This window comes from Tursiops truncatus, chromosome 2 (genome assembly GCF_011762595.2).
Source record: "Tursiops truncatus isolate mTurTru1 chromosome 2, mTurTru1.mat.Y, whole genome shotgun sequence".
NCBI classification, from domain to species: Eukaryota; Metazoa; Chordata; class Mammalia; order Artiodactyla; family Delphinidae; genus Tursiops; species Tursiops truncatus.
In genome coordinates this window covers 151,397,638-151,421,882 of record NC_047035.1, presented here as the reverse complement: position 1 = coordinate 151,421,882, position 24,245 = coordinate 151,397,638, and the positions used below count along the sequence as shown (strand labels likewise).

Genomic DNA, 24,245 nt, shown 5'->3' with positions numbered 1-24,245 from the left:
CAGCAGGCGGGCCAGGGGCCAGGGGTGGGAACACTCCTGACCTCCCTCCCCTCCCCTCCCCTCCTTTGTCCCCTCCCCTCACTGCCTGTGCCCCTCCCCCTGCTCTTCCCGGGCTTCTCCTGTGACTTTGTGACTTCCTGTGTTCGTTTTATCCAGCTTTCATCTAAATGCAGCATTTGGGAAGGACGGGAAGACACAGTCTGCCTGCCTCTTGTAGGGCCCCCAGGTGCTGATTCCGGCACCTCCCAGGAATCTGATGCAGATAAGGAGGAAACAGGAGGCCACCCACGTAGGTGCCAGGAGCTGGGACGGAGGTGACCACCCAGGCCCTGCCCTGGGAAAGTCCTGTGAAGTTAAAGATTCGCATTCCTTGCAGGGGAGGTAAAGGGATGATGCATGCTTGGATGCTTCCTGGAGGTACAGTTCCTGAGCATGTGGTACTTTTAGCTCCACAAGGAGAAGAGTGCCTGCTTGCACCGGGCCCCCAGGTCTGAACTAACCAAGGTGCAGACCACACTCAGGCACACAGCATCAGGTGCTGTTGTTATTGTCGTTTGGACCCTGCAACTTCACCCAAAAGCACCAAAATCGTGACCACAGTAGAAATCAGAAGAGTGTCCGCCTTGCTTACATTTATGACTTGGTATTGTCTTTATTTTAAATTACACGTGGGACGCTGACCCTAATCTTTCGGTGATTAGGGATCTGACGGTCTTACTTCAACTCTGCAACTACCCACTGCAGAAGAAAATGGAGTTTTGGACAAATTAACCAGGCAAAGGATTTATGAAGCACTTGCTACCACCTGGCCAGAGAGAAGTATGAGATCTAGACCCTCCCCCAAATGGAGGACAATTAAGTGCGGAGGACAAGTAACTGCCTGCGAGAGCCCCATCTGCATAGAATAGATGGAAAACGGGGCAGAGAAGACTTGAACTTGAGCAGGGCCTTAAGGAACCACCAGAAGCCTACACGTGCCCACGTGTATATCCACACGTGTGCAAATGTACCGTGAAGGATGGTGGCACCTGGGAGGGTGCGGCTGGGTCCTCGGAGGGGAGAGGATGCAGGAGGGAAGCACAGATGTGGGAGCACAGGGACGCTGGTGGCCACTACTGGACACTGAGGACACGGGCCACAGCAGAGGACACGCTTTAAGATAACGGGAAGGGGCTTCCCTGGTGGCGCAGTGGTTGAGAGTCCACCTGCCGATGCAGGGGACACGGGTTTGTGCCCCGGTCCGGGAAGATCCCACATGCTGCGGAGCGGCTGGGCCCGTGAGCCATGGCCGCTGAGCCTGCGGTCCGGAGCCTGTGCTCCGCAACGGGAGAGGCCACGACAGTGAGAGGCCCGAGTACCGCAAAAAAAAACAAAAACAAAACAAAAACAAACCAAAAAAGATAACGGGAAGGCATTAGAAGGGCGGGAAGGCATTAGAAGGGCGCAGCCCAGGGATCAAAGGCCTGAGAAGACAAAGCAGAGGATTCAGAAGGGAAACCTGGAGACAGAGGCCCTGCGGGAAACAGGCAGGCCCAGCCTGGTTGGCGGCTGCTTCCCTGGGGCCGTAGTCTCCGAAATGGAGCCCGTCCTGCCCAGCAAGCTGCCAGACCCCAAGGGAGGAAAGTTTGCCTGAGGACAGAGCCCGCCAGCAGGGCCCCAGAGTGGAGGGCGGTGCCGGCCCAGCACCGGAGCTCAGGGGTGGGATCAAAGGACCAGGGGCCAGCCCAGCCCTGCCGAGTCTAGTCGGGATCTGCTCTTTGCACTCCTACTGGGAGTGAAAGGAAGGAGAGGTCCCGGGTTTGGGTCCAAAAATGCTGACCTAACTGCGATGGAGTTCCCGCTGCAAGCAGCTCACCTGCAGGAACCCCTAAGGTGCTGCATCTCCTGCAACAGTGGGACTTGTCTTTGCCTCCGTGCCCAGCAGCGGACGGGGCAGTTCCTGGGCAGCTGTGACCTGTCACCTGGCTGGAGTATCATCTCCACGACACCAGACCCATGTTATGAGTCCAGCCCCTGACAGCTGTGCCCTTGGGGCCACGGGAGACAGGGGAACCCCGACTGTCCCCACGTGCAGTCCCATCCCTTCCACCTGCCTCTCTCAAGGATTCAGAAGAGTCAGGCATCTAAGTCTGTCTCTCGGCTCATTTCTAACGTGGAAGACGTCTGATGTTCATAACGGCAGACTTATCATACTGTACGGTCTCAGCCTGACACACATCATACCACATCCCAAGCTAGCCCATCACTGGGGTCCAAGCCGGAAAGGCAGAGCCTCAGCCCAGCGCTGCTCAGCACACGAGCTGACCGTTGTGTATGGAGCCTCTCTGAGCCTCACGTCCTTCACCTTCACAGTGGAAATTATAGCCCCTGGGGTAGCTGTGAGGACAAATGCACATGTGCAAAGCACTCAGCACAGGACCTGGAAGGTGGTCCCTAAGTGTGTTTGGTTTCTTACTGTTATTTATTATTAGAACCTTCAGCCCATCCCCATCCCTACTGAAGGTAGGATGTGCAGGAATACTTAGGACTCCACCATCTGAAGACATTTTTTTCAGCATCTCCACCTGAAAGGGACCTCGAGAATTTAGCCAAGACCACAGTCTCTGAACAGAGCACTCCTCAACCCTCTAGAAAATCACCATCTAGCCTGCCTTTAACATCCTCCAGAGAGAGAAGTTTCCAGCTTTAATCACCCCATTCACCACCTTCCTCCTGGGGCCCACCTAAGTTCTTCCCACCCCTTTGTTCTCATGAGTTTCCCTAATGGTCCACGTCAGGGCATTTCCTTCTTACTCGAGTCCATCTCAAAATTCCAGCAGCTCAGCTGAGGGTCGGACTCTGTTCGCCCCACTAGCCCCCAGCACCCTGGAGCCACCAAGCAGAGAGGCCAGGGCGGATGTGAGTGTGAACGCGGTGCCCGCATGCCATCCCCTTAGCCGGCGGGAAAGGGCACCATCGGCTACTGCCCGCCACCCCGCCCCACCATTCACCCATCTCAGGGCTACACAGTCCCTGCTGGCCATTATCACAGCAGGTGGACCACGCCAGGGAGGTGTGACTGCGGTGAGGGAACTGTCAAGTCTGTCATTCACCGAGAACCTCCAGCGTGCCCGGCGCAGAGCAGGTGCTCTGTCTAGAGAATGAATGAATGAATGAACGAGCGAATGAATGAATGAGCGAGCGAGTGAGTGGCGTGCAGTCACTGAACTCTGCCCTAATTACATTCAGTGCCATCGATCAAGGCAAGGCCCAGGACGAGTACCAAAGATCGACTGGTCATCTCTTTGTTCCCCCAGATCCGCTGTCACGAAGGGCAAATCCACCCGTCTCCGGTCCCCGCAGGCTGACCTGCACACACACGACAGGCTCCCTGGCCCTCGACTGCCCATGTCCTGGGGTCAGAGGGAGGGAGCAGCGTGGGGCCTCTGCGGGGGCCACAAGCCGCCTGCATCCTCCAGGGAGGGGCAGCCCGCCTTGGGCCACTGGCTCCAGTGACTGCTCCACCCTCACCCCTCAGACCTGGGGTGGGACTGCCTGGGCTTCTGCAATATCCCCTGTGGTTTTCCTCTACCCCAACCCAAACCTTTGTAACAGCCTTCATTAAATTCTTTTCAACTTGCCCTATATGAGCGGGCGTGTGCTTCCTGCCAGGCCCTGACCCAGCTGGTCCCCGAGTCTTACTTGTCAAGACACAGAAACACAGCCTGGGAAGGGAATCAGCGGTCAATTAACCTTCTAGACGTTAGCTACAAGGAAGTCCTTCTCCATCTGGCTTCTCTTCGTTTTGTGCGGAGAGAAGCAAAGTCTTTTCATTTCCCATTTTTTAAATTACTTTTTTTGAATAGTTAATAGATTCAGATGGTTCAAAATTTTTTTAAAGTATAAAAGAGGGGCTTCCCTGGTGGCGCAGTGGTTGAGAGTCCGCCTGCCGATGCAGGGGACACGGGCTCATGCCCCGGTCCGGGAAGATCCCACATGCCACGGAGCGGCTGGGCCCGTGAGCCATGGCCGCTGGGCCTGCGCGTCCGGAGCCCGTGCTCCGCAACGGGAGAGGCCACAACAGTGAAAGGCCCGTGTACGGAGAAAAAAAAAAAAAAAAAAAAAAGTATAAAAGAGTATATATATACTGAAGTCTGAATATATACTGTATATATATTCCATATATATACACACACTGAAGTCTCCAGCACCGGGACAGTTCCAGGGATGGGATGCCATATCCCCGGTCACGGGCCCAGCTTTCCACCTCCAGGCAGGTCCAGATGACGTCTCATCACCAGACTGAACAAACCTGGCCTTGCCATCATTTCCACTTACTGTGTTCACTTCTCAACAGGAGGTTCCGACCAAGCCAAATGGGGAGGTTCTGCCTTGGGCTGGAAGCAAGCCCTCCAGGGCCCCTGCCCTGGCTCACACCAAAGCTTCCAGAAAACCCAACAACGCCTGTTTCTCACACCCTGGCCCTTTAGGAATCAGCATTCACAGAATGAAAGGGCAGGAGTCACCTCTCCAGGCAGCAGTGTTCTCTTCAGATTAGAAAAAAAAAAAGTCAAAGCTTAACGTGGCTGGCGGCGGGCAGACAGACGTCTATCGCATGTGACCTAATGATGCCATCACATAGGGGAACCTTCACAGGTGAACGCTCACTCAACAGCCCAGGTACTTAAGCCTCCTGCACAAGGCTCCCTCCAGCTCTGTGACAAGTAAACGGGCACTTTGCCTCCTAGGAGTTTGCCTCCAGAGACCACAGAACACAGCAGCTAAATGACCATTCACACTGCAGCTAAATGAGGTCAGCTGGGGACTCGGGGGAACGTCCAGGGACACGGCGTTGCCGTTATATATGGAATAATGGAGCCAATGAAGACGGTGAGTTTGGGACCACACGTCATCAGCTCAGGATCCGACTGAACCCTGAACCCTCTGTCCCTGCTCGTGGCTTTCACCTTCCTTCTCAACATCCCCACAGCACAGGGAGTGCCAACCATGCATCTTCACAACCAGGACCTCACAGTGGCACCTTAGCAACCTCCGTTTAAGGGACAAAGGCCAATAGGGTAATACTGGCAACCGTAGCATTAACCTGACGATTAATCGGGATTATGAGAGAAGTGAAGAGACGGCCAGAAAGGTGGGGTGGAGGCAGCGGCGGGAAGCCACGCAGCCAGTCCCAGGTACCCGGGTGCCTGGGAGGGAGTCTCGGCTTCCTCTCTGTTCGCCCCGGTCAGTGGTACCCAGGTGGGGGTGGGGAAAGCTTGGGTCAGAGTGACAATGGGTCACCGAGCCCAAGCCCCTTCCAACACAAACAGAAAAAGCAGGAGGAGCCAATCAGCTCTGTTCGGAAAGTAAAAACGAGTCTCCTCCATCCTAGGCTCCGACCTGAGGGTGGCAAGTCCCGGCCCAGCTCTGCAGCGCCCTGGGCACAGCAGGGCCTCCATCGCCCTGCCCGGAAATTGGGGGCCGCGAGCATCTGGTATTTTCCGGCAGGCCTCGCGCACCCAGCCCGCGGTGCAGGTGGGCCAGGTGGGGCGCTGGGTGCCAGCTGCCAGGCACAGGGAGGCAGGTCTTGCCTGGCCGGCCGGCCGTTTCCCCGCGCCTCTGCATGCTGAGCCGCGCGCCTCTCACCCGTCCCGGTCCCCACACGGTCGTCCCGGTTCACGCGCTCGTTTTGCGGATGAAGAAACTGAGGTTCCGGGTGGTTAACTGACTTCCCGAGAGTCAGAGGGTAGAAAAGGCCGAAGGCAGGACCCGTACTCGGACCTGCTTCCACACCGCCGAGCTGCCCACCCCCAACCCCTCGCCCTCCAGTCCCTCCCGGAGACTCGGACCGCAATCCGAGCGCGCCGCCGGGACCCCACGCTGCAAACCTCTCGACACCGTAGAACAATCGACCCCCCGCCCCAAATCTCCAGTCCGCCGGGAGAACCCGATTCCACCTGGATCTCAGAACTTGCTGCGGCGCAATCCGGGTGCGGTCCAAGTATCGCGACCGCGCTCTGCTCGCCGGCTCTGCGCACCGGCTCCGGCACGTGGGGTCGGCCGCCGAGTGCCCGGAAGGGGCGACGTGGGGTCGCAGGGGCGATGCGGCAGGAGAGGGGCAGTGTGGGGTCGGGCCCCGCGCCCTCCCGGCCGCCCCCCGGCACCTGGCGGCGCAGGTCTCCCGCTCCGGCCCGGGAGCGCTAGCGGGGGGACTCCGCCTACCTTTCCGGAAGGGCATCCTGGAGGGGCGCTCCGGGAGGGGCCGGCCCGGAACACCGAGGCCGGGCGACGTCCGAGTGCCAGCCCCGCGGCTCGGGGGTGCCTACGGGCACCGGGTGCCGGGCGAGGGAGGGGGGGAAAGGGACATATTTGGGCAAAGGCCGGGGCGTCACCGGCGGAGGGAGGAACCACGGCGAAGCGGGAAGCGCGGCCCCGGGGCGGGCCTGGCGGAAACCACTTAACCCCTGAGCTCCCGGCCGAGCAGCGCGCCGGCGGCCTCCCCAGCCCGAGCCGGGGTCTGGGTCGCGAGCCCCCCACGCTGTGCATCGGAGCTGGGCCTGCCTCTCCCGACGCCCCTGAGCGGAAAGGAAACTCCTGATCGGGAAGAAAAGCAACTCGCTCATCCACGCCTTTGGGCGGCTGGAGGACATCATCCCCGGAAGTATTTGGGGAACTTTATTCCATTTTAATCTTTTTGTCCTCAGGCCCAGGAGTCCGCTCAAAGGCTGGTTGACTTGACTTGAAATTAAGGGAGGGCTGGGGGGAGCAATGCCACACACAGCTCAATAAATATGTTAAAAAATAATGATGGTAGTGGGACTTCAGGAACTATAACCCAGAGAAATGGGGGAGGGGCCTCACCCCTCACATTACTATTTATTTTGCCTTTGGGAAGACCCGCACCTGAGAAAATGCTTTATTATTTGGTGGACTCAAAAGTCTCAAAGGCAGGACATCCTTCCAGTCAGGTAAGAGTTAACTCCTGTGACAAGTGTTGTTTCACATTGCGGTTTGAAGACCGACGGGTGTTACCACAATCTCCTGATCTAATATTTAAAGCACCCATGCAGATAGCAATTGGCCCACTGTCTGTATAGTGAAAAAAACCCATCCAGGTGAGCTGGGAAAGTCAGAGACAGTGGTTTTTGTTTTTTGTTTTTTTGTTTTTTTTTTTTGAATCTTTTCTTAATCAGAATCAGTTGTTCAGCCTGTTGTCTTTTATGATTAATAGTCCGAACTCTCCCCACCCCCTTTTGAAGGGAGAAGGAAGTAGCCATTAGGTCAGATACTGTATTGTCAGCTGGCTTGGGAACATGGTAGAGCCTCCTGGAAAGACACTGTTGCATGGACCCAGCTGGAGATCCAGATGGTGAGCCCTGATGAGTGTAGGCATCAGTCGGCCTGAGAGGAGCAGGAAGTGAGGGATGCTGGGGGAGTCCCAGATTCAGTGCTGGGAGCAACGATCAGCTCCCTCTGCCCTTTTCCCTGCCATGACCATAATGCCTGGTGGGCGTGCACTTTACTCAGTGAAGGCAAATTGTATCTAAGGCCAGATAAAGTGTCAAGACCGCACATCTCTGACTCAGACTGCCGTGAGTCATCCTGAAGCCAGAGGACATGCACTTTGAGACGACGGGCCTTGCACCCTTCTGGTTAGCACCTTTACTGCCCCATGGACTCACGTGGCTGATTGTGCTACGGTAAGAAATTTATGTTTGGTCTTTTTCACCGGTTCTTGACACAGAGCTTCTAAAACCTTTGGAATCTCTGCAGTGATCTTCTGTATGCTAAGGAGAGGACAGGTGGCTGGGGGCCCCTAGATAGCTTCAGGAGAGGGGCTGGTGGCTAGAAGACCAAGCACGATTAGAGGACTGGAAATTGAGTTCAATCACCAATGGCCAATGATTTAACCAATCATACCTACAAAATGAAACCTCAGTAAAAACCCCACCATGACGGGGCTTGGAGAGCTTCTGGTTGGTGGGCACATGGAGGCGCTGGGAGGGTGGAGCACCCAGGGTGGGCACGGAGGCTCCGCGTGCCTCTGCGCTCTCACCTTGCCCCCGTGCATCTCCTCCACGTGGCTGCTCCTGACTTGCATCCTCTATAATCAACTGATAATAGCAAGTGAAGTACTTTTCTGAGTTCAGTGAGCTGTTCTAGCAAATTATCAAACCTGAAAGGAGGGCGTTGGAGGATCCCCAGACTTCGTAGCCAAGTTGGACAGAAGATGGGTACCCTGGGCATCTGTAGTGGGGCAGTCTTGCAGGACTGAGGCCGTAACCTATGGGATGTGGGGTAAACCCTGGTAGTTTCAGAACGGAGTTGAATTGCAGGACATCCAGTTAGTGTCCAGAGAGCTGGACAACTGTCTGTTGGTGTGGAAAACCCACACATTTGATATCAGAAGGATTCAGATTCATGCAGCCTGATCTCGGCTTTGAGTCTAACGCCATGCAGGAAAAAGAACACAGGGACTCCTTTCAGAGCAGCCCGCTCAGATTTTTGTAGTGCTTGTTTAACAATCCTGAGAACACTTTTTCTTTCACCACCAGTCAGAGGCAGCCAGCAAGGATTGATGTCAACATCTTATAACTCAGAGGGCTTCTACTTGTCCCTTGCAGAAGGGAGGAAACAGCCCAGGCAAGTTCACGCAAGAGATAAGAGTGGCGTGGACGGCTGGATTCGCTGAAGCACTAACTCATCACCGCCAGCACTGGGGGGAATTGGGCTGGGGTGGTGGGTCATGGCCCTCTGGATTTCAGACGTGGAGGAAAGATTGGAAGCAATTTTAAATTGAGAATACATTCCCAGGCCCTGTCAACAATGTAGCATGAGTCATAAACTAAGTCATTTCATCAGTGTTCACCAAATTTCAACTGTGTCTGGTGACACTTCTGTTCTCAATCTAATGCACTATTGATTCAACACTGCTCCTCTCCTAGGGAGCTCTTAGTACCTCAAAGTGATGTTTTTAAAATCTAGCCTAATTGCTACAACCATGAGGAAACTCCAAGGCCTCCTCCAGGCCTCAGTTTATCATCAGTTTAGGATGGTCACCGTCAGCAGCATAATCTGAGGTCACCTGAGGTCCTGAGGCACTCCAACTTGCAGGCAAGAGAGGAGGTTAGAGGGCTGCCCACATGGATCTCTGGGCCTCAGCCCCCGTTTCTGATTCAGTCTGGGGCGGGGCCTAAGAACTGGCCCACTCACAAGGTGCCCAGGTCATAAGGATGTTGCTGGTTCTTCTGGTTCCAGACCGCCCTTGAAAAGTGAAACTCAACGGTGAGGTGAAGGCCCCAGAGGAGCTAGATCAGAATCTTGGGCTCTGTTTACCCAGGGCATGAGCTGCCTTTCTCCTGGCTTTGGTGACCTGTTCCCAGGCTCTTGGCAGGAAGTGCCCAGGCCACAGCCTCTGGTTTTCTCACTGCAGGGTAAGAAAAGGGTACCCGACCCAGATTTCTTTTCCAATTCATAGGCAGAAGACTTTCATGCCCTCTCAGAGGGACGGTAGCACTCAAATAGGAAGAGATCTAACACTCTGTACCCCTGGCAACTCACTGTCCCTACCACAGCCTTTCCCTTCCCAGGTATTTGGGCATCTGCATTTTTAAGCCTTGTCTCTCTAATTATAGAATGTAAGGCTTTGTCTCCGGTGAAGGGTTCCCAGGCCAAAGAAGGGGACTGGGAACTTTTGATGGGGGTCAGGAACAATGGTAAAAAGAAGTTTGTGTGTGAAAGAGGAAGGAAGAGGAAGGTGCCGGGGGCAGGGCCCACCCCCGCCTCCACCAAGCTGCCAGCAAGGGGAGACCAGGGGCTGTCCCCACTGCACTGGCTCCCATGGCCTGGTTGCCCCCTCACTCCTTGCCCCTCGGCATGGTTTAAGCTTCCAGCTCCTTGGCATTTGCCAAAAGGCAGACCTACAGCCAGCACAGGGAAGGGTGGATGCAAAGAGCAGGGGTGGGGAGTGAGAATCGCCACAGTGTGCTTCCTACTCTGGCTGTGTGCTACACCCTCTTGGAGCCTCTGTTGTCGGTCTATAAATGGGGATACTGCCTTCTCTGCGCATCGCTGTAAGGATTCGAACTCATGTTTGCCTGGAGCACGAGGACCCAACAAAAAGGTAGTTACTGTTAATAATATTAATAGAGCTGGAAGCGGAGAGAGGCTACTTTCAGGGTCCCCAGGGTAATGAATGGGAAGGGTCCCAGCAGAGGAGGTAAGTGATAGGAACTCCTGGGGAGGCACAGGGTGGGAGTGCGTGGCTGGCCCAGGAAACATAGGGGCTGGTTCAGGGGGGGTCAAGTGCAGCAAGAGAAGTCCAGCTGCCGGGGGATGAGCTCCCAGTGACTCTGCGTTTTACCAAAATGTGAGTCTGTGTGTGTGTGTGTGTGTGTGTGTGTGTGTGTGTGTGTGTGTGTGTGTGTGTGTGTGACTATGAAAAGATTAATGATCCACAGTATCAGAGAAAACTATGACCGTTAAGAGTAGATCTATGGAAATAGCCAAGATATGGAAACAACCTAAATCCATTCATCAGCAGGTGAATGGATAAAGAAGAATGAAATAATGCCATTTGCAGCTCCATGGATGGACCTAGAGATTATTATACTAAGTGAAGTAAGTCAGAAAGAGAAAGACAAATACCACATGATATCACTTATATGTGGAATCTAAAATACGATACAAATCAACATATCTACAAAACGGAGACAGAATCACAGACATAGAGAACAGACTTGTGGTTGACAAGGGGGAGGAGGTTAGGGGAGGGAAGGATTGGGAGTTTGGGATTAGCAGATGCAAACTATTATATATAGGATACATAAACAACAAGGTCCTACTGCATAGCACAGAGAACTATATTCAATATCCTGTGACAAACCATAACGGAAAAGAATATGAAAAAGAATATATATTATATATATATATAAAGAATATATATATGAGTCACTTAGCTGAACAGCAGAAATTAACACAACACTGTAAATCAACTGTATGTCAATAAAATTTTTAAAAAAAGAACAGTTCTATGGACACGTCTAACTCACAGATCTTGGTTTCTAAATACCGTTCTCTGATTAAAGGGCCCAGGAGATCTTGGAGGGTTGGAGTGGAAAGATGAGCCTGGAACATGTTAGGGTGCCAAGAAATAAGTAACTTTTATGCTGAGGTGCCAACAAGTGACGGGGACGTGTCTGAAAGACCCGGGGGCCAACCTGAAAGGGCTCTTCTGGGAGAGTTTGAGCAACAAGATAAATCATGATGGCAGTGGGTTCTGACGCATAGAATAAAGACTCCGTGAGTCCAAGCTGACGTAAAGAAATAGGTACATGAGTAAGTAAGTGGGAGCAGAGGGAATGCTCTTCCTCAAAAATTCTAGGATTTATAGAAATTAATGATTTCTAAAATTTATAGAAATTATTATAATTCTAGCTAGTAAGCCGCATAGCACAGGGAGATCAGCTCGGTGCTTTGTGACCACCTAGAGGGGTGGGATAGGGAGGGTGGGAAGGAGACGCAAGAGGGAGGAGATATGGGGATATATGTATACATATAGCTGATCCACTTTCTTATAAAGCAGGAACTAACACACCATTGTAAAGCAATTATACTCCAATAAAGATGTTAAAAAAAATCCTGCCATTCATATAAATGCATCAACTCAAATTTTTTCCAAGTATCAAAAACAGCATTTCTCCATAACTACCTTGTATTGTAATTAAAGTTCTTATCTCAGTTAAAGTGTTTTCCCTCTAATACTGTTCTTTGTGGAGAAGCTGTAGAACACAATTACTGATATTCAGACTTTTTGCTTTTTTATCTAATTGGTTTACTATTCTCCAGCTTCGATCCCAAATGAAAAGATAAAGATTTAAAACTCTAAAAAAAAAAGAAAAGAACTCTAGTTAATAAATGTAGAAGGAATCGTAGACTAGGACAGTCACTGGCAAATCCCACAGTAGTGCTTGTTTCACAGAGGAATCATCAGTGGTTGCTGAAATTAGCAAAAATACGATGAGAAACAGGATACTGACAGTCTCACAGTATCTCCCACAAGGTAGTTACTAATGACAAAGGGGAAGAAGGCAACTTTACCGGGGATAAACCTGGCAGCTGCCTTAACCAAGGGATCAAAGTGAACGCCTCCAGTGATGGACCAAATCGACATTGTGTGCCTCTTGACACAAGGCACTGAGAAGGGCACAGGAGGACACCTTCAGTGTTCTTGCCAAAAATGCATAATTTGAATTTAATCCTGAGGAAACATCAGGCACCTAAAATAAGGGGCATTCTACAAAATAACTAGCCAGTACTTCTTCGAAAACGTTAAAATCACAATGGACAAAGACTGAGGAGGACTGAAGGGTTCCTGCACTGCGTCCTGGACCACAAAGGGGACACCAGTAGGACAGTCGGGGAAATTTAAATAGGATTGTGCCAGTGTTAATTTCCAGATTTCCATAATTGTGCTGTGTTTATGTAACAATTGGGAAATTGGAGTGAAGGTATTTGAGAACTCTTGGTACTGCTTACAACATTTCTGTAAGTCTGAAATTAATTCAAAATGAAAAGTTTTTAAAAATTAAAAAGTAATTATAGATGCTGGAAAGCTCACTAAATGAGAAGACTCCCAAATTGATTCGGCCGTGTAATCAGCTGCTAGTTACCTTAGTGACAGGTAACTAGCAGCTGTTTACTAGCAGTGACAGGAACGGCCCAACTGCCAGGTGGCAGGAGCATCACCACACATCGAGGGGCTTCAACACTGCCCGTCTACTAGCTCGCTGTTCTGTAGGTCAGAGGTCATGCAACGAGACTGTGTTCTCTGCTCTCTGAACCAAGGTGTCAGCCGGGCTGAGTTCTAACCGGGAGGCTCTGGAGAAAAACCCACTTCCGAGCCCTTTCTCGTGGGCAGAATTCAGTCCCCGTGGCTGTCCGCGGGTTCCCATTTCCCTCTGGCTGTCCGCGGGGGCCACCTGCGTTCCCGCCTCCATCTTCAAGGCGGGACGAGTCCTTCTCATGCTCTGAGCTCTGACCTCTTCTTCTGGGACCAGCTGGAGAAAACTCTCTGCCTTAAAGGACTCTGGCCCACCCGGATAATCCCTCTTTCTTAAGGTCAGCTGACTTGGGCTCTTAATTACATCTGCAATTCCCTCCTCTGTGGTACCTAGACTCCTGTTTGCCAGAATCACCGCGGCCAGGAATCTCGGGGGCCATGGGAGAAGCCCGCCAACCACGGGGGAGTAATCTCTTAAACCGAATGCATGCATGTGAATTGGCAGCAGGTGATGGCCGGGGAGAGTGGGCTACCCACAGTGAGGATGCGGATGCCCCAGGGCCCCTGCCCCGCCATGGGCTGATCCTCAGAGAGGCCTCCTTTCTCTCCAGGCAATCCTCCTGCTTAAACTCCCTGACCGTGCGGGAAGGTGGTCAGTTTTCCTCTCTCCTCCTTTCAGCTGGAGTTTCAGAAATCAGGATTTAGTCTCTAGGGGACCGATCCTTTTCAAATCCTTGATTAATGCCCCCAAGGGAGGAGAGCGCCATTGTGTTTCTTGTTCAACTGTCCCTGCAACTTCGTAAGCACAGAGCAGTTACAGCTGAGCCTGTTGGGAACATGTGCCTCGCGGCCAACCAGCTCCATCGGGGACAGTCACCCCTTTCTTCAGAAGGAAAGAATAGCTGAAGTGAGGCTCCAAAGTCAGTGGTTGGCCTTGGCCGGCAGTTCACAGAGTCTAACTCCGGCCTTTGAAGCCCACTGGGCCCAGGGATGGGTTTGAGGTGAGGACAGAGCCACTGAAAACATCAGAGCCCTAAATGACTGAGCGTAACCAGTCTGCTCCTAGGAAGCCACTCCTGTGGCAGTACAACCAGGCTTTTTTTTTAATGTTACAAAGGGCTTTCGTGTGTTTTCACTGCACTCTGACAAGTTTTTGATTCATGCAGAGGCCAACATTCACCCCGTTTCTCGGATGACAAAGCTGGCCCCGGGGCGGGGGGGAGGGGTTTGCCCCCGTGGCTGGGCCAGACAAGGACAGAGTTCCGAATCTAGGCCTCTCGACCAAGGCCACTGTTCTCACTCCCCACCCTCTCTCCAGGGAGCTGTGCTCTCTCCTGGCCCTCATTGTCCTGCGGGCAGGATGTCACAGTCCTGAGGGTAAGCTTAGCCGGGAATCGGGGGCCATTTGATCTCAGTGTATTTTGTCTTAATAACCTATTCATGGCTGAGGAGCCAGGCTGCCTCTTTCCCAGAAATCAGGCTAAATCTCCTGGGCCAAGTGGCGGCTTTCCACCCCATTATGGTCCAAGAATGTGATGCTGCCTCTGAAGGGGGAAATGAAGAGTCATTGTGATTTCAATGAGTCACATGATCACTTCTGGAGAAAAAGGGTAAATTTGCTTTATGACATAGGTTTCACTTCACCTGTAATAAGGACACTCACTCAAGAGGCAAACGAAACAGTGGACGGGTCAGGCCGTGGAGGCGGGTGGCGGATGCGTGACCAAGTCCAGCGCTGGCTCTGGTTCTGCTGCCGAGGCCACTTCTCCCTTCCTCTGCCTCTGATTCCCCATCTCGGCAACAAAGAATACCAGTTGTCGGCTGAATGTAAGGAGCAAACGACTGCTTAAAAGAAAAGATACATCAAAGTTCTAATGTAAGGCAAACATCTTTTACTGTAACTGAGTGGCTTTTACATATATAAAAAACTGCTTGAATTATGTCTATTTTTATTTAATATCCATTTTATTCAAATTCAAAATTTTAGGTTTTCCTTAAGTTTTTAGGCTTAAAACTGCATCATTCTACTTAGAACTTTATTTTATAAAATATAGTAAAATTTAGCTGTCACTGTTAAGGGAAACTTGGATGACTGGTCCCATTTAGAAATTTATTTATTTAAACTGCCTTAACAATTTAAACCTGCATTTATGAAATTAACTTTAGAATAGTTCAGTTTGCTCACAAGTCTTCCCAAGTTCTTTATTTTTTTTATTTATTTATTTACTTATTTTTGGCTGCGTCGGGTCTTCGTTGCTGCGTGCGGGCTTTCTCCAGTTGCGGTGAGCAGGGGCTACTCTTCGTTGCAGTGTGCGGGCTTTCTCCAGTTGCGGTGAGCAGGGGCTACTCTTCGTTGCAGTGTGCGGGCTTCTCATTGCGGTGGCTTCTTTTGTTGTGGAGCACGGGCTCTAGAGCATGCAGGCTTCAGTAGTTGTAGCGCACGGGCTTAGCTGCTCCACAGCATGTGGGATCTTCCCAGACCAGGGCTCGAACCCGTGTCCCCTGAATTGGCAAGCAGATTCTTAACCACTGTGCCACCAGGGAAGTCCCACTTCCCAAGTCTTGACCAACTGAATATGGTGAATCTTGAGTTCACTTAAATGTTCCCATACTGCTTACAATCTTAATAAAATTGCATCGCACCTTTTAGCTTAACACACGTCTACATCAATTACTCAATTCAAGTCACAAGCTTCCTACATTGGTTATCCAAATTTGACACTTTCTCTTAAAATTAAAAGTTCTTAAAATACCAAATACAGAACACCTAAACTAACCCCAAATTTTCAAAAGTATGAGTTTAATTTGATTCACATTCCTCTGCTTACATAGAAACTTTTCCAGGGTTATAAGAAACTTAATAAAGAAACAATTGTCATTACCAGCGAGTCAAGGGTTCTGTCCCAGGGCACTGAAGTTACCTATAGATAACACGTAATAATGGTTTCCAGATCAGAGTTGGGAGTTATTTATTTTTGCAATAAAATGTTTAAAACTAAAAAGAAAGCTAAATTATAGATCTGCTGCTGGGAAGTTTCTAAACGGGATTTGAGAAGAGCTTTGAAGCTGTTCCCAGGCCTTTGCTGCTTGCTTCAAAAGGGCTTCAAGAATTAGCCAGGGAATTAATTTCTAAACGGTGTCATGTGCCAGAAGCATCCAGGGCTGTGTCTGGGGTCTCTGCCAGCCGCTCTGCAGAGCTTCCTCAGGCACAGGGCTGCAGAGGGAAGGAGAGAAGGATGAGACTGCATAAGGTTAAAGAAAAAGCAAGGCACCAAAATCAGTCCCACGGGGCAAGGGCATCAGACTCTTGGGTCTGAAGGACAGATATCTAACTCAAAGGAGCGTAGGCAAAAGGGCAGTTTTCTGGAAGAATGCTGAGGTTATTTAGGACAAGCCACAGGACAGGATGACAGCCTGCTACAGGGACAACGGGCACAAGGACGCCTGGACACAGCCAGGACCCGCCCCTCTCTCATCTCTTCTTCCTGCTGATGGTCGCCTTATTTCACGGTGAACCAGCCCCCCACCCCTGTGTGCAGGGACACAGCTGATGGCGACAGCAGGGGTTTTTGGTGTCCCCACTCCCCCTCCATCGTGGAGGTCCTGAAGGTGCAGGAGGCTAGGACAGGAACCAAGCTTTCCGAGCTGGGGAAGAACGGTTCCCAAAGTGAGGAGCTGTGACTCCAGGAGCGGGGTGGGTGCTCCTGAAGGCTCAAGCCTGGCTCAGAAGAGCAGCTTGTCCCCTTGGGCTTCACCAACCATAGACAGATTTATAGGAAGGGCCAGGCATCAGGAGACCTAGGTTCTGGTGCCAACTGCTGCCACCAGCTAATTTGCTGACCTTGGATGAGCCTCTTCCCTTCTCTGGGCCTCAGTTACTCTAAAGTGACTGAAAGACCTCAAAGGGGGCTTCCCAGCCCTGGCACTACAGGTCTCTGAATTAGGGACGGAAAGGCAGATTGGGGGGCAAAGGAGAGGTAACAAGGGCACTGGGTGGACTGATGGAGATGCAGGCACTGATTACACAGCCAACACCCTGGAGGAAATTGGGCTTTGAAGCGAAGGATGTGGGCCAGCGGAAACTGCCCGGCCAGACGCAAAACATGGAAGAGGGAGAGGGCTTGTGGCCCAAGTGGGACTGGAGCACCCGGTCATCCCGCAGGGAGAGCCCTGACCATTCATGCTGGTCAGACCCACCAAAGTGCCTCCATCTGGGTCCCCTCCCCTTGTTTCATTCCTTCCTGAATTCAACTTCTGGCACCTATGGTCCTATTCAAAAGCAGAATGATTTTGTAATCCTGTTTACTGATGTTTCTCCTCAACACATGAGCTCTGAGCCTGCCTGGTACACAGTAGGTTCTCAACGAACATTTATTGGGTAGATGAAGGATGGATATTTGGAAGACTGTGCTCCTAAAAGCTTAGGGCCATGATATTCATCTCTGTATCTTTAGCTCCAAGAGTCTGGTTCACTGTAGATGCACAATAATTGTTACAAGGATGAGCCAGCCAATCACAAAACTACCTTTGCTGAATATGGATTCATATTTCTATGTGGCTTGGACTCTAAATGCATCTTGTTCCTTTTGTGTCGTTGGTCTTGCACAATGCGTGGCGTGCAGAAAACGTTCAGTAAACACTTGTTAAAATGCAGTGAAATAAACAGCACCTCCTAAGCTCCGTATTAAATTTAAAAAATAATCCTGGGAGCCACTCATTTTCAGATACCTAATTCTGTATCAGTCAGGGATGTGTCTGCCCATAAGTTACAGAAACCTGGGTCTCCTGGGACTTAAACAAGAAAGGGCTCCTTTTTCAGGTGTAAGAAGTCCAGAGGTGAGAAGTCCAGGGCTGGCGATGAATCTACAGGTTCTGTTCTGCCGACCACGGCAAGTAGGCTTGTTGCCCATGGTCCAGCCACTGTTGCACCTCCAGGCACCGGGGCCACATGGTTCAAACTTGAACTGGGACAAAGGGTAACCACCAGCTCATCTTTCCCTTTTACCAAGAAAGCAAAAGCTTTCCCTGACAGGGCTGAGATAGTTCCACTTTCATCTCATGAGACAGACTTACAGCTTGGCTTCTGAGAAGCAGAAAATGTGTTTCCTACTATAGGACAGGTGGGAAAAGGAGGGCTAGGGGATGACATGTGACCACAGTGCTCCTATATGGAGAGGAGGGCATTTGGAGGCCTTTCAGTCCTGTTCAACGTCAGTTGGGAGAAGCATTCTCCATGGGATATTCAAGGTTCTTCCTATCCCAGTCCTGGAAACTTACTCAAACAAATGTTTTAGACAAGCACCAATCTTGGACCAAGGATTTTTTTTTTTAATACATTTGTTTGTTTGTTTATTTATTTATTTTTGGCTGCACTGGGTCTTCGTTGCTGTGCACGGGCTTTCTCTACTTGTGGTGAGAGGGGGCTACTCTTTGTTGCAGTGTGCGGGCTTCTTATTGCAGTGGCTTCTCTTGCTGCAGAGCATGGGCTCTAGGCACGTGGGCTTCAGTAGTTGTGGCACACGGGCTTCAGTAGTTGTGGCTCACAGGCTCTAGAGCACAGGCTCGGTAGTTGTGGCGCACAGGCTTAGTTGCTACGCGGCATGTGGGATCATCCCGGCCCAGGGCTCGAACCTGTGTCCCCTGCATTGGCAGGTGGATTCTTAACCACTGAGCCACCAGGGAAGTCCTGGACCAAGGATTTTTAAAACATCTTACTAAAATGAACTGTTTCGGATTCCCAAGATTAGCTTGGCATTCACAGTCGACATGCTGTCTCATAGGTAAATTCGGTGTGACGACTTTACCGTCTGACCGAGGATGCCTAGTGGCCCATCTCTGGCTGGTGGACTGAGAACTAAACACAGATGAGACGTGGAACCAAGGCTTTCATCCACCTCTGGCTGGGTAGGAGGAGTCTACCTGCCTTTCAAGGAAGACTGATGAGCCAGGTAAACACTGAAGTTTTGGTGTGGATAAGAGCCTTCAGTGGCTTCGGCAAAGGGGTCATGCTTTGGGATTTTTTAATGTGGCTCTAAGAGCTGGAAAAAGGAAAAATAATCTCTTTTTTCTATGCCTTGGATGCAATTTTCAGGCCAATTATACCTTCATCTGTTTGCTAACATTACGGTTTACATATTTTAGAACCGTATTTGTTCCCACATTTTCAACATGATTTTGGGACATCTGATAGATATGTGTTTTTATTTATATTAGTGCCTAACAGTATGGTAAGCATTTCATAAATACTTCTTCAGTGTCTAACTGGTATGAAAATATATGATTTCCCTGAATACATTTTCAACCTGCCCCAATAAACAAATAAATTACGTAATTTGGCTTAAATGATTCTTCTTTGTAGATAAGCAGAGAGATGGCATCTTTTAACACTGGAAAAAGCAAGTTACATCACTCTTCCCCGCCTCACCCAATACTTTCAAGTTGACTTGTTTCAGAAAGAAGTTGAACATCTTACTCCAGCCTCTTCTTCCCACTAAGCCTTGGGAAGATGAAACAGTTCAACACGAGTAAGCTTGATAAGGGCCACCAACCAGCACAGTGGTGGCAGCACCCAGCTGGCAGTGGTATTTCAGTCTTTGGATACAACTTCTGGGTCTGCCCAAAAGGGCTGTCATTAGTAGGAGGGGACTAGCTCTCCCGAAGGAGGGATGTGTGGGTTAGCCTAAAAGGACCCGCGAGGAGGAAGGTTTATTTTTGTCAGAAGATATGCATTTGTCTAATCGCCTGGAGGGAAAAGCTTTGCTTTTATTCCCGCACAGTCATTGTTACGAAAATAACACAACTGGTGAGAAGCGGCAAATGAGGAAATCATACACCAGCCTCCATGAGTTGTATAAGCAACTGTCCGCGGTGAAGTCTTATTAAAGTGAAATTGTTAGTTCTCGGCTTCTCAAGAAGCATGGAGTCTTTGATCAGAAGCTCTCAGATGGAGGCCGTCCTGCACCAGCCCTGCTGTTCGGGAGGGCATTCCGCTGCAAGAGCAGGAACCCACGAGAAGGCGAAGAAGGGCGCGGATGAACTCGGGGGAGGAGCCTAACGATGGCAGGTGCCCACTGCCTGGCGCATCGTCCTCACCTGCGCATCCCGGCTCCCGCCCCCCTCCCGCCCCCAAGCTGTGGACTCAGCTGAGAAGTGTCTAAGCCCCTCCTACGTGTCCTCAACAAGCCCACTGAAATATGCTAGGGGCGGGGGCGGGGCAGTGACAACGAAAGGAGCGTGAGGCACGCGATCTTCGATCTTCGCAGACAGAAAGACCCCCTCAGCGGGAACACCCGGTAGAGACTGACAGAGACAGGCAAAGTGAGTCAGAGGCCTGCGTCAGCGTGAAGATGGGGACTCACTGGACCAGGGCCACATGAGGCGGCACAAGTGAGAAATTCTCCGCCTCCGTCCTTGGCCAAGCCTCCTTTGGACCAAAGGTTTTATTTGTAGCGAATGCCATGTCTTCCCTCTTACGTTATCTGATAACGCCCAGACTTACTAAACTGCTGCAAGAAACCCTAACTCCTTTCATACCTTTGGGGGCTTAGAAACACCTCTAGGAAGGAGACGGAGGAGAACCATCTGCAAAAAGAGCAGCGCGGAGGAGACTCCACGACACCCGGGTGCGAGTGGGAAGGCGCCGCTCTCTGTGAATGAGGGCTGCCTGGGCAAGGTCGGGAGGCTGGGGCTCAGCTACCTAGTCGTGCTGGCAGAGCAGCAGACGTGACCATCACTTCCCTTGAGCTTCCAAGCTAACGCAACAGCCTGCATCTCATTAAAAAGAAAGTCAGTTTTGGAGTTCTTCAGACGTCTCTGGTTCCTACAACATAGATCACTTTTTAAGAGAATACATTATCAAGACATTTAGAAAATCATTAAACAAGCACAGTAACTTTCGGAGATTCATTTAAGAAACGACTTTCTATACATGTCCTGGGGAAATAAGACAAGCCACCCTGACTGTGGAAGATTGCTGGTTGCCTACCTAATACCCATTCACCCTCTTCTTCTCAGAAAGAGAACTTGCAAGGTTTAGCAGGACACAAAGCTGTCTGAAAAAAGGCAACGTCCCCAGCCTCCTTTTCAGCTGGTTGTGCACCTGACCAAGTTCCATCCAATGCAAAGTGAACAGAAATACTGGATTGTGTTATCAAAGTACAGCTGGCACATGCCTCTGTAAACTCTTCTTCCACCCCTCTTTCTCCTTCTTGTAGATGGAAAGCAGATGTGATGGCTGGAACTTAAGCAGCCTTCACAGACCATGAAGTGGAAGGCACGTGCTAAACATGGTAGGGCAATTAGATAGGCAGCACCTGGGTTCCTCTTACTGTCACCTGGCCACCTCAAACGGCTTCTCTTGGAACGTTTCTGTGAAAGACAAAAACACTCTTATTTAAGCTACTGTACTGGGTTGAATAGTGTCCTCCAAATTTATGCCCTTTCCAGAACCTCAGAATGTGACCTTATTTGGAAATAGGGTCTTTGCAGATGCAATTAGTCAAGATGAGGGCATACTGGAGTAGGGTAACCCTAAATCCAACATGACCGGTGTCCTTGTAAGAAAGATACCGGAACAGAACGCCATGTGATAGAGATTGAAGTGATGTGTCTAAAGGCTAGGAAATGCCAAGGATGGCCACAACTACCAGAAGATAGGAAGAGGCCAGGAAGGATCCTCCCCGGGGCCTTCAGAGAGAGCTCAGTCCTGTCGACACCTTGATTTCGGACTTGTAGCTTCCAGAACGGTGAGAGAATAAATTTCTGTTGTTTTCAGCCCCCCAGTTTGTGGTCATTTGCTATGGCAGCCCCAGGAAACTGGTTCATCTCCTGTTACATGTTTTGTCTTTGTTACACAAGGCCTAGCCTAAACCTCTGTACTAACCCTGCAGAACCACTGCTTTTTCCATTTGACGCCACTGTTCACTCAGGAATGGGAAATTTTGCTGGCAAATGGCTGATGATTTCCACTGATTTATAGGAGATGAAAGTTTTATTACCAGCTCCACTCTTAACTCTGCCCAGACCCTTCCTCCCTGCACCTCACACTAGATTCAGCAGTGCTCTCTGTGACCGCGCAATTGATAAAAAACGCAATACAGTTGATTCTTTGTATCCACGGGTTCCACATCTGCGGATTAAACCAGCTGCGGATCAAAAATATTTAAAAATACTTTCCAGAAAGTTCCAAAAAGAAAAACTTGAATTTGCCCCGTGCTGACAACTATACAGCCTTTACCTTATTAGGTATTATAAGCAATCTGGAGGTGATTTAAAGTGTACGGGAGCATGTGGGTAGGTTACATGCAAATACTATGCCATTTTATATAAGGGACTTCAGTATCCTCAGATTTTGGTATGGGGGTGTTTCCTGGAACCAATGCCCCACAGATACCGAGGGATGACCCTAGAGGTAAGGGGGGCAGAGCAGGAAAACTGCCTGGTTAATAAGATCACTCAGCGCTTACTTTCTAACACCCAGTTTCTCTTTCACTCTTGTTCTGTCATTCCTCTTCACCCTCTCCCCTCTCCCTACCCCCTGCCCCATCCACTCTGGGCAAGGAACCTTTGGGCCATCCCAGAAGCAAGTCACAAAGTGCTACCTGGAAAGTATATCTAGACCCCTCTGAAGTAGCTGTGGTAACTAGGCCTTCCACACCCAAATTCCAGATATATAACTGCAAGGACTCCGAAAAGAAAACAACAGTAATAATCAGAATCTGAGCTGGATGACTGCCACGTAAGAGGTACTTTTAGCACAAGCTGCACCATCCTTGCTCTTGGCTTCTCCTCATGATGTAATGGCAAGTGCTGACCTGAAGGGCACACACGGCCCTTGCCGACAGCCTAAGCCATCAGCGCTCCCTGCTGCAGCAACAACGACCCACGAGAATGAGTGTGTCAAGTGTCCCTTTTTCCAGCATTGGATGACTCCACTTATCTCTCAATCTTCAAGTTCATTAATGCCTCTGATGCATCACTGCCATACTTCAAGTGTCCCCTTAGGCACAGTAACCCTCTTTTACTGATGGCAGAGGTTAGAACAGAGACTGCAAAAACTTAAAAAAAAAAAATCAAAAGTTTCCTTTGAGTTCATTGATACATATTATCAATTCCCTTAAAACACCACAAACCTTAACTTACTGATAAAAAGGAAAAAAGTCAAGAATAATTATCCAAAAGTCACACCAAAAATGTTCGGAGCTCAAATAAGTTGTCATTCATTCATTCAGAGATTAGAGAGCCTACTGATGCTCTCTGATGCCGGGCATGTTGGCAGCGTGGACTCTTTCTGCACAGTCCGGGGGTGCGTACAGACCGGCAGCCACATGCGCTCCACAGTGTGACGAGTGCTATGACACAGGGTGACAGAGGGGGTGACGGGAGCAGAGGCCACGCCTAGCGTGGAGCTGTGGGTACAGGTATTAGCAGGCATTTATAACCTAAGGGTTGCAGCCTGAAGGATCAGCAGAAATCACCTAGAGGAAGCCCCACAAGGTGGAAGAACTCTGAGAAGTTCTGTGTGGCCCTGCAGCAGGTGCAGGGGTGTGGGAGGGTGACAGTGCAAGGGGAGGATGGAGAAGCACGCAGGGCAGGAGAGCGGGGGCTTTGTTGGGCATGCGAAGGAAAATCAGGGCAGCTCCAGACTTGAGGACACAGACTCAACTCGGAGTAAAGTCTAGGCCTTAGGCTGAAATCAGGGAGTTAAAGAAAGTTTGCTGAATTAAGTGAGGGGAACCCCAGCTCACTTCCCAGAACACTAGCTGGGGAATGTAGTCTTTATTTTTTGGACAGTTTTGTGTTCAGCTAAAGCTTAGAGGTCTCTTTCTAAGGAAAGGGGTGTGAGGGGTATTAGGGTAGGAAACCAGCAATCTACCACAGTCAGGATGGCTTGTCCTATTATTCTGTTGTTGTTGTTGATCTTGTCCCATGTATAGTCCAAGTGCTTAGACAACTGCCTGTACATAGCGCTTAATAAAGAATCATTGAGATAATAAAACAAAAAAACCTCATTTATGTCCTCAAAGAGATAAAGTTAGGGGAAAAAAGAAAGACCAGGATGCCATGCTAAAAAGTAAAAAGAGAGAGAGAAAGGAAGGAAGGGAGGACGGGAGGGAGGGAAGAAACGAGAAAGAGTATATCAAAATAACATTTCAAAAAGAATTTAAGATCCAATACTTGATTAATTGGAGTTTCAGAAAAAGAGAACAGAAAACTAAATGATGAAGCAATAGTACTACATAATACAAGATTAATTTCCCAGACTTTAAAGACACAAGTCTCTAGGTTGAAAGGGCCAACCACATTATGACATTTCTCAACACTGGGAGTAAAGAAAACATCCTAAATGTTTCCAGAGAGAAAAAGATGTCACATTTAAGGAAAAATCAGAAGAGTCCTAGAGTTCTCAACATCAACTGAAGGAACTAAAATGAAACGGCATAACAGCTCAGAAGTCTGATGAAAGACAGTTTAAAACCCAGCCACG

The 24,245-nt window shown here is 50.1% G+C and overlaps 1 protein-coding gene and 1 long non-coding RNA gene across 8 annotated transcripts in view; one reads left to right on the top strand and one right to left on the bottom strand.

Annotated features, from left to right (window-relative positions):
• Positions 1-6,654, bottom strand: part of PFKFB3 (6-phosphofructo-2-kinase/fructose-2,6-biphosphatase 3) — an 85,876-nt gene extending 79,222 nt beyond the window's left edge. For 3 of the 6 annotated variants that reach the window (XM_073801518.1, XM_073801516.1, XM_073801517.1), the window contains exons 1-2: positions 6,202-6,647; positions 2,306-2,376 (exon numbers count right to left, since the gene is read on the bottom strand). In XM_073801518.1, coding sequence (XP_073657619.1) covers positions 2,306-2,376; positions 6,202-6,632 — 502 coding nt within the window. In that variant the 5' untranslated portion in view covers positions 6,633-6,647. Of the gene's footprint in view, positions 1-2,305; positions 2,377-5,936; positions 6,157-6,201 lie in introns of those variants that run through there. The other 3 variants (XM_073801520.1, XM_033852330.2, XM_033852331.2) reach the window with 3 other exon arrangements.
• Positions 6,655-6,699: 45 nt separating this feature from the next.
• On the top strand, positions 6,700-23,858 carry LOC117311157 (uncharacterized). Of its 2 annotated transcripts, XR_012330357.1 has the most exons (4): positions 6,700-6,947; positions 7,528-7,679; positions 14,393-14,636; positions 18,541-23,858. It is a non-coding gene; the product is annotated as an uncharacterized lncRNA (long non-coding RNA). The 2 variants fall into 2 exon arrangements; XR_012330356.1 differs by having other exon boundaries at positions 6,700-7,679.
• Positions 23,859-24,245: the final 387 nt, after the last annotated feature.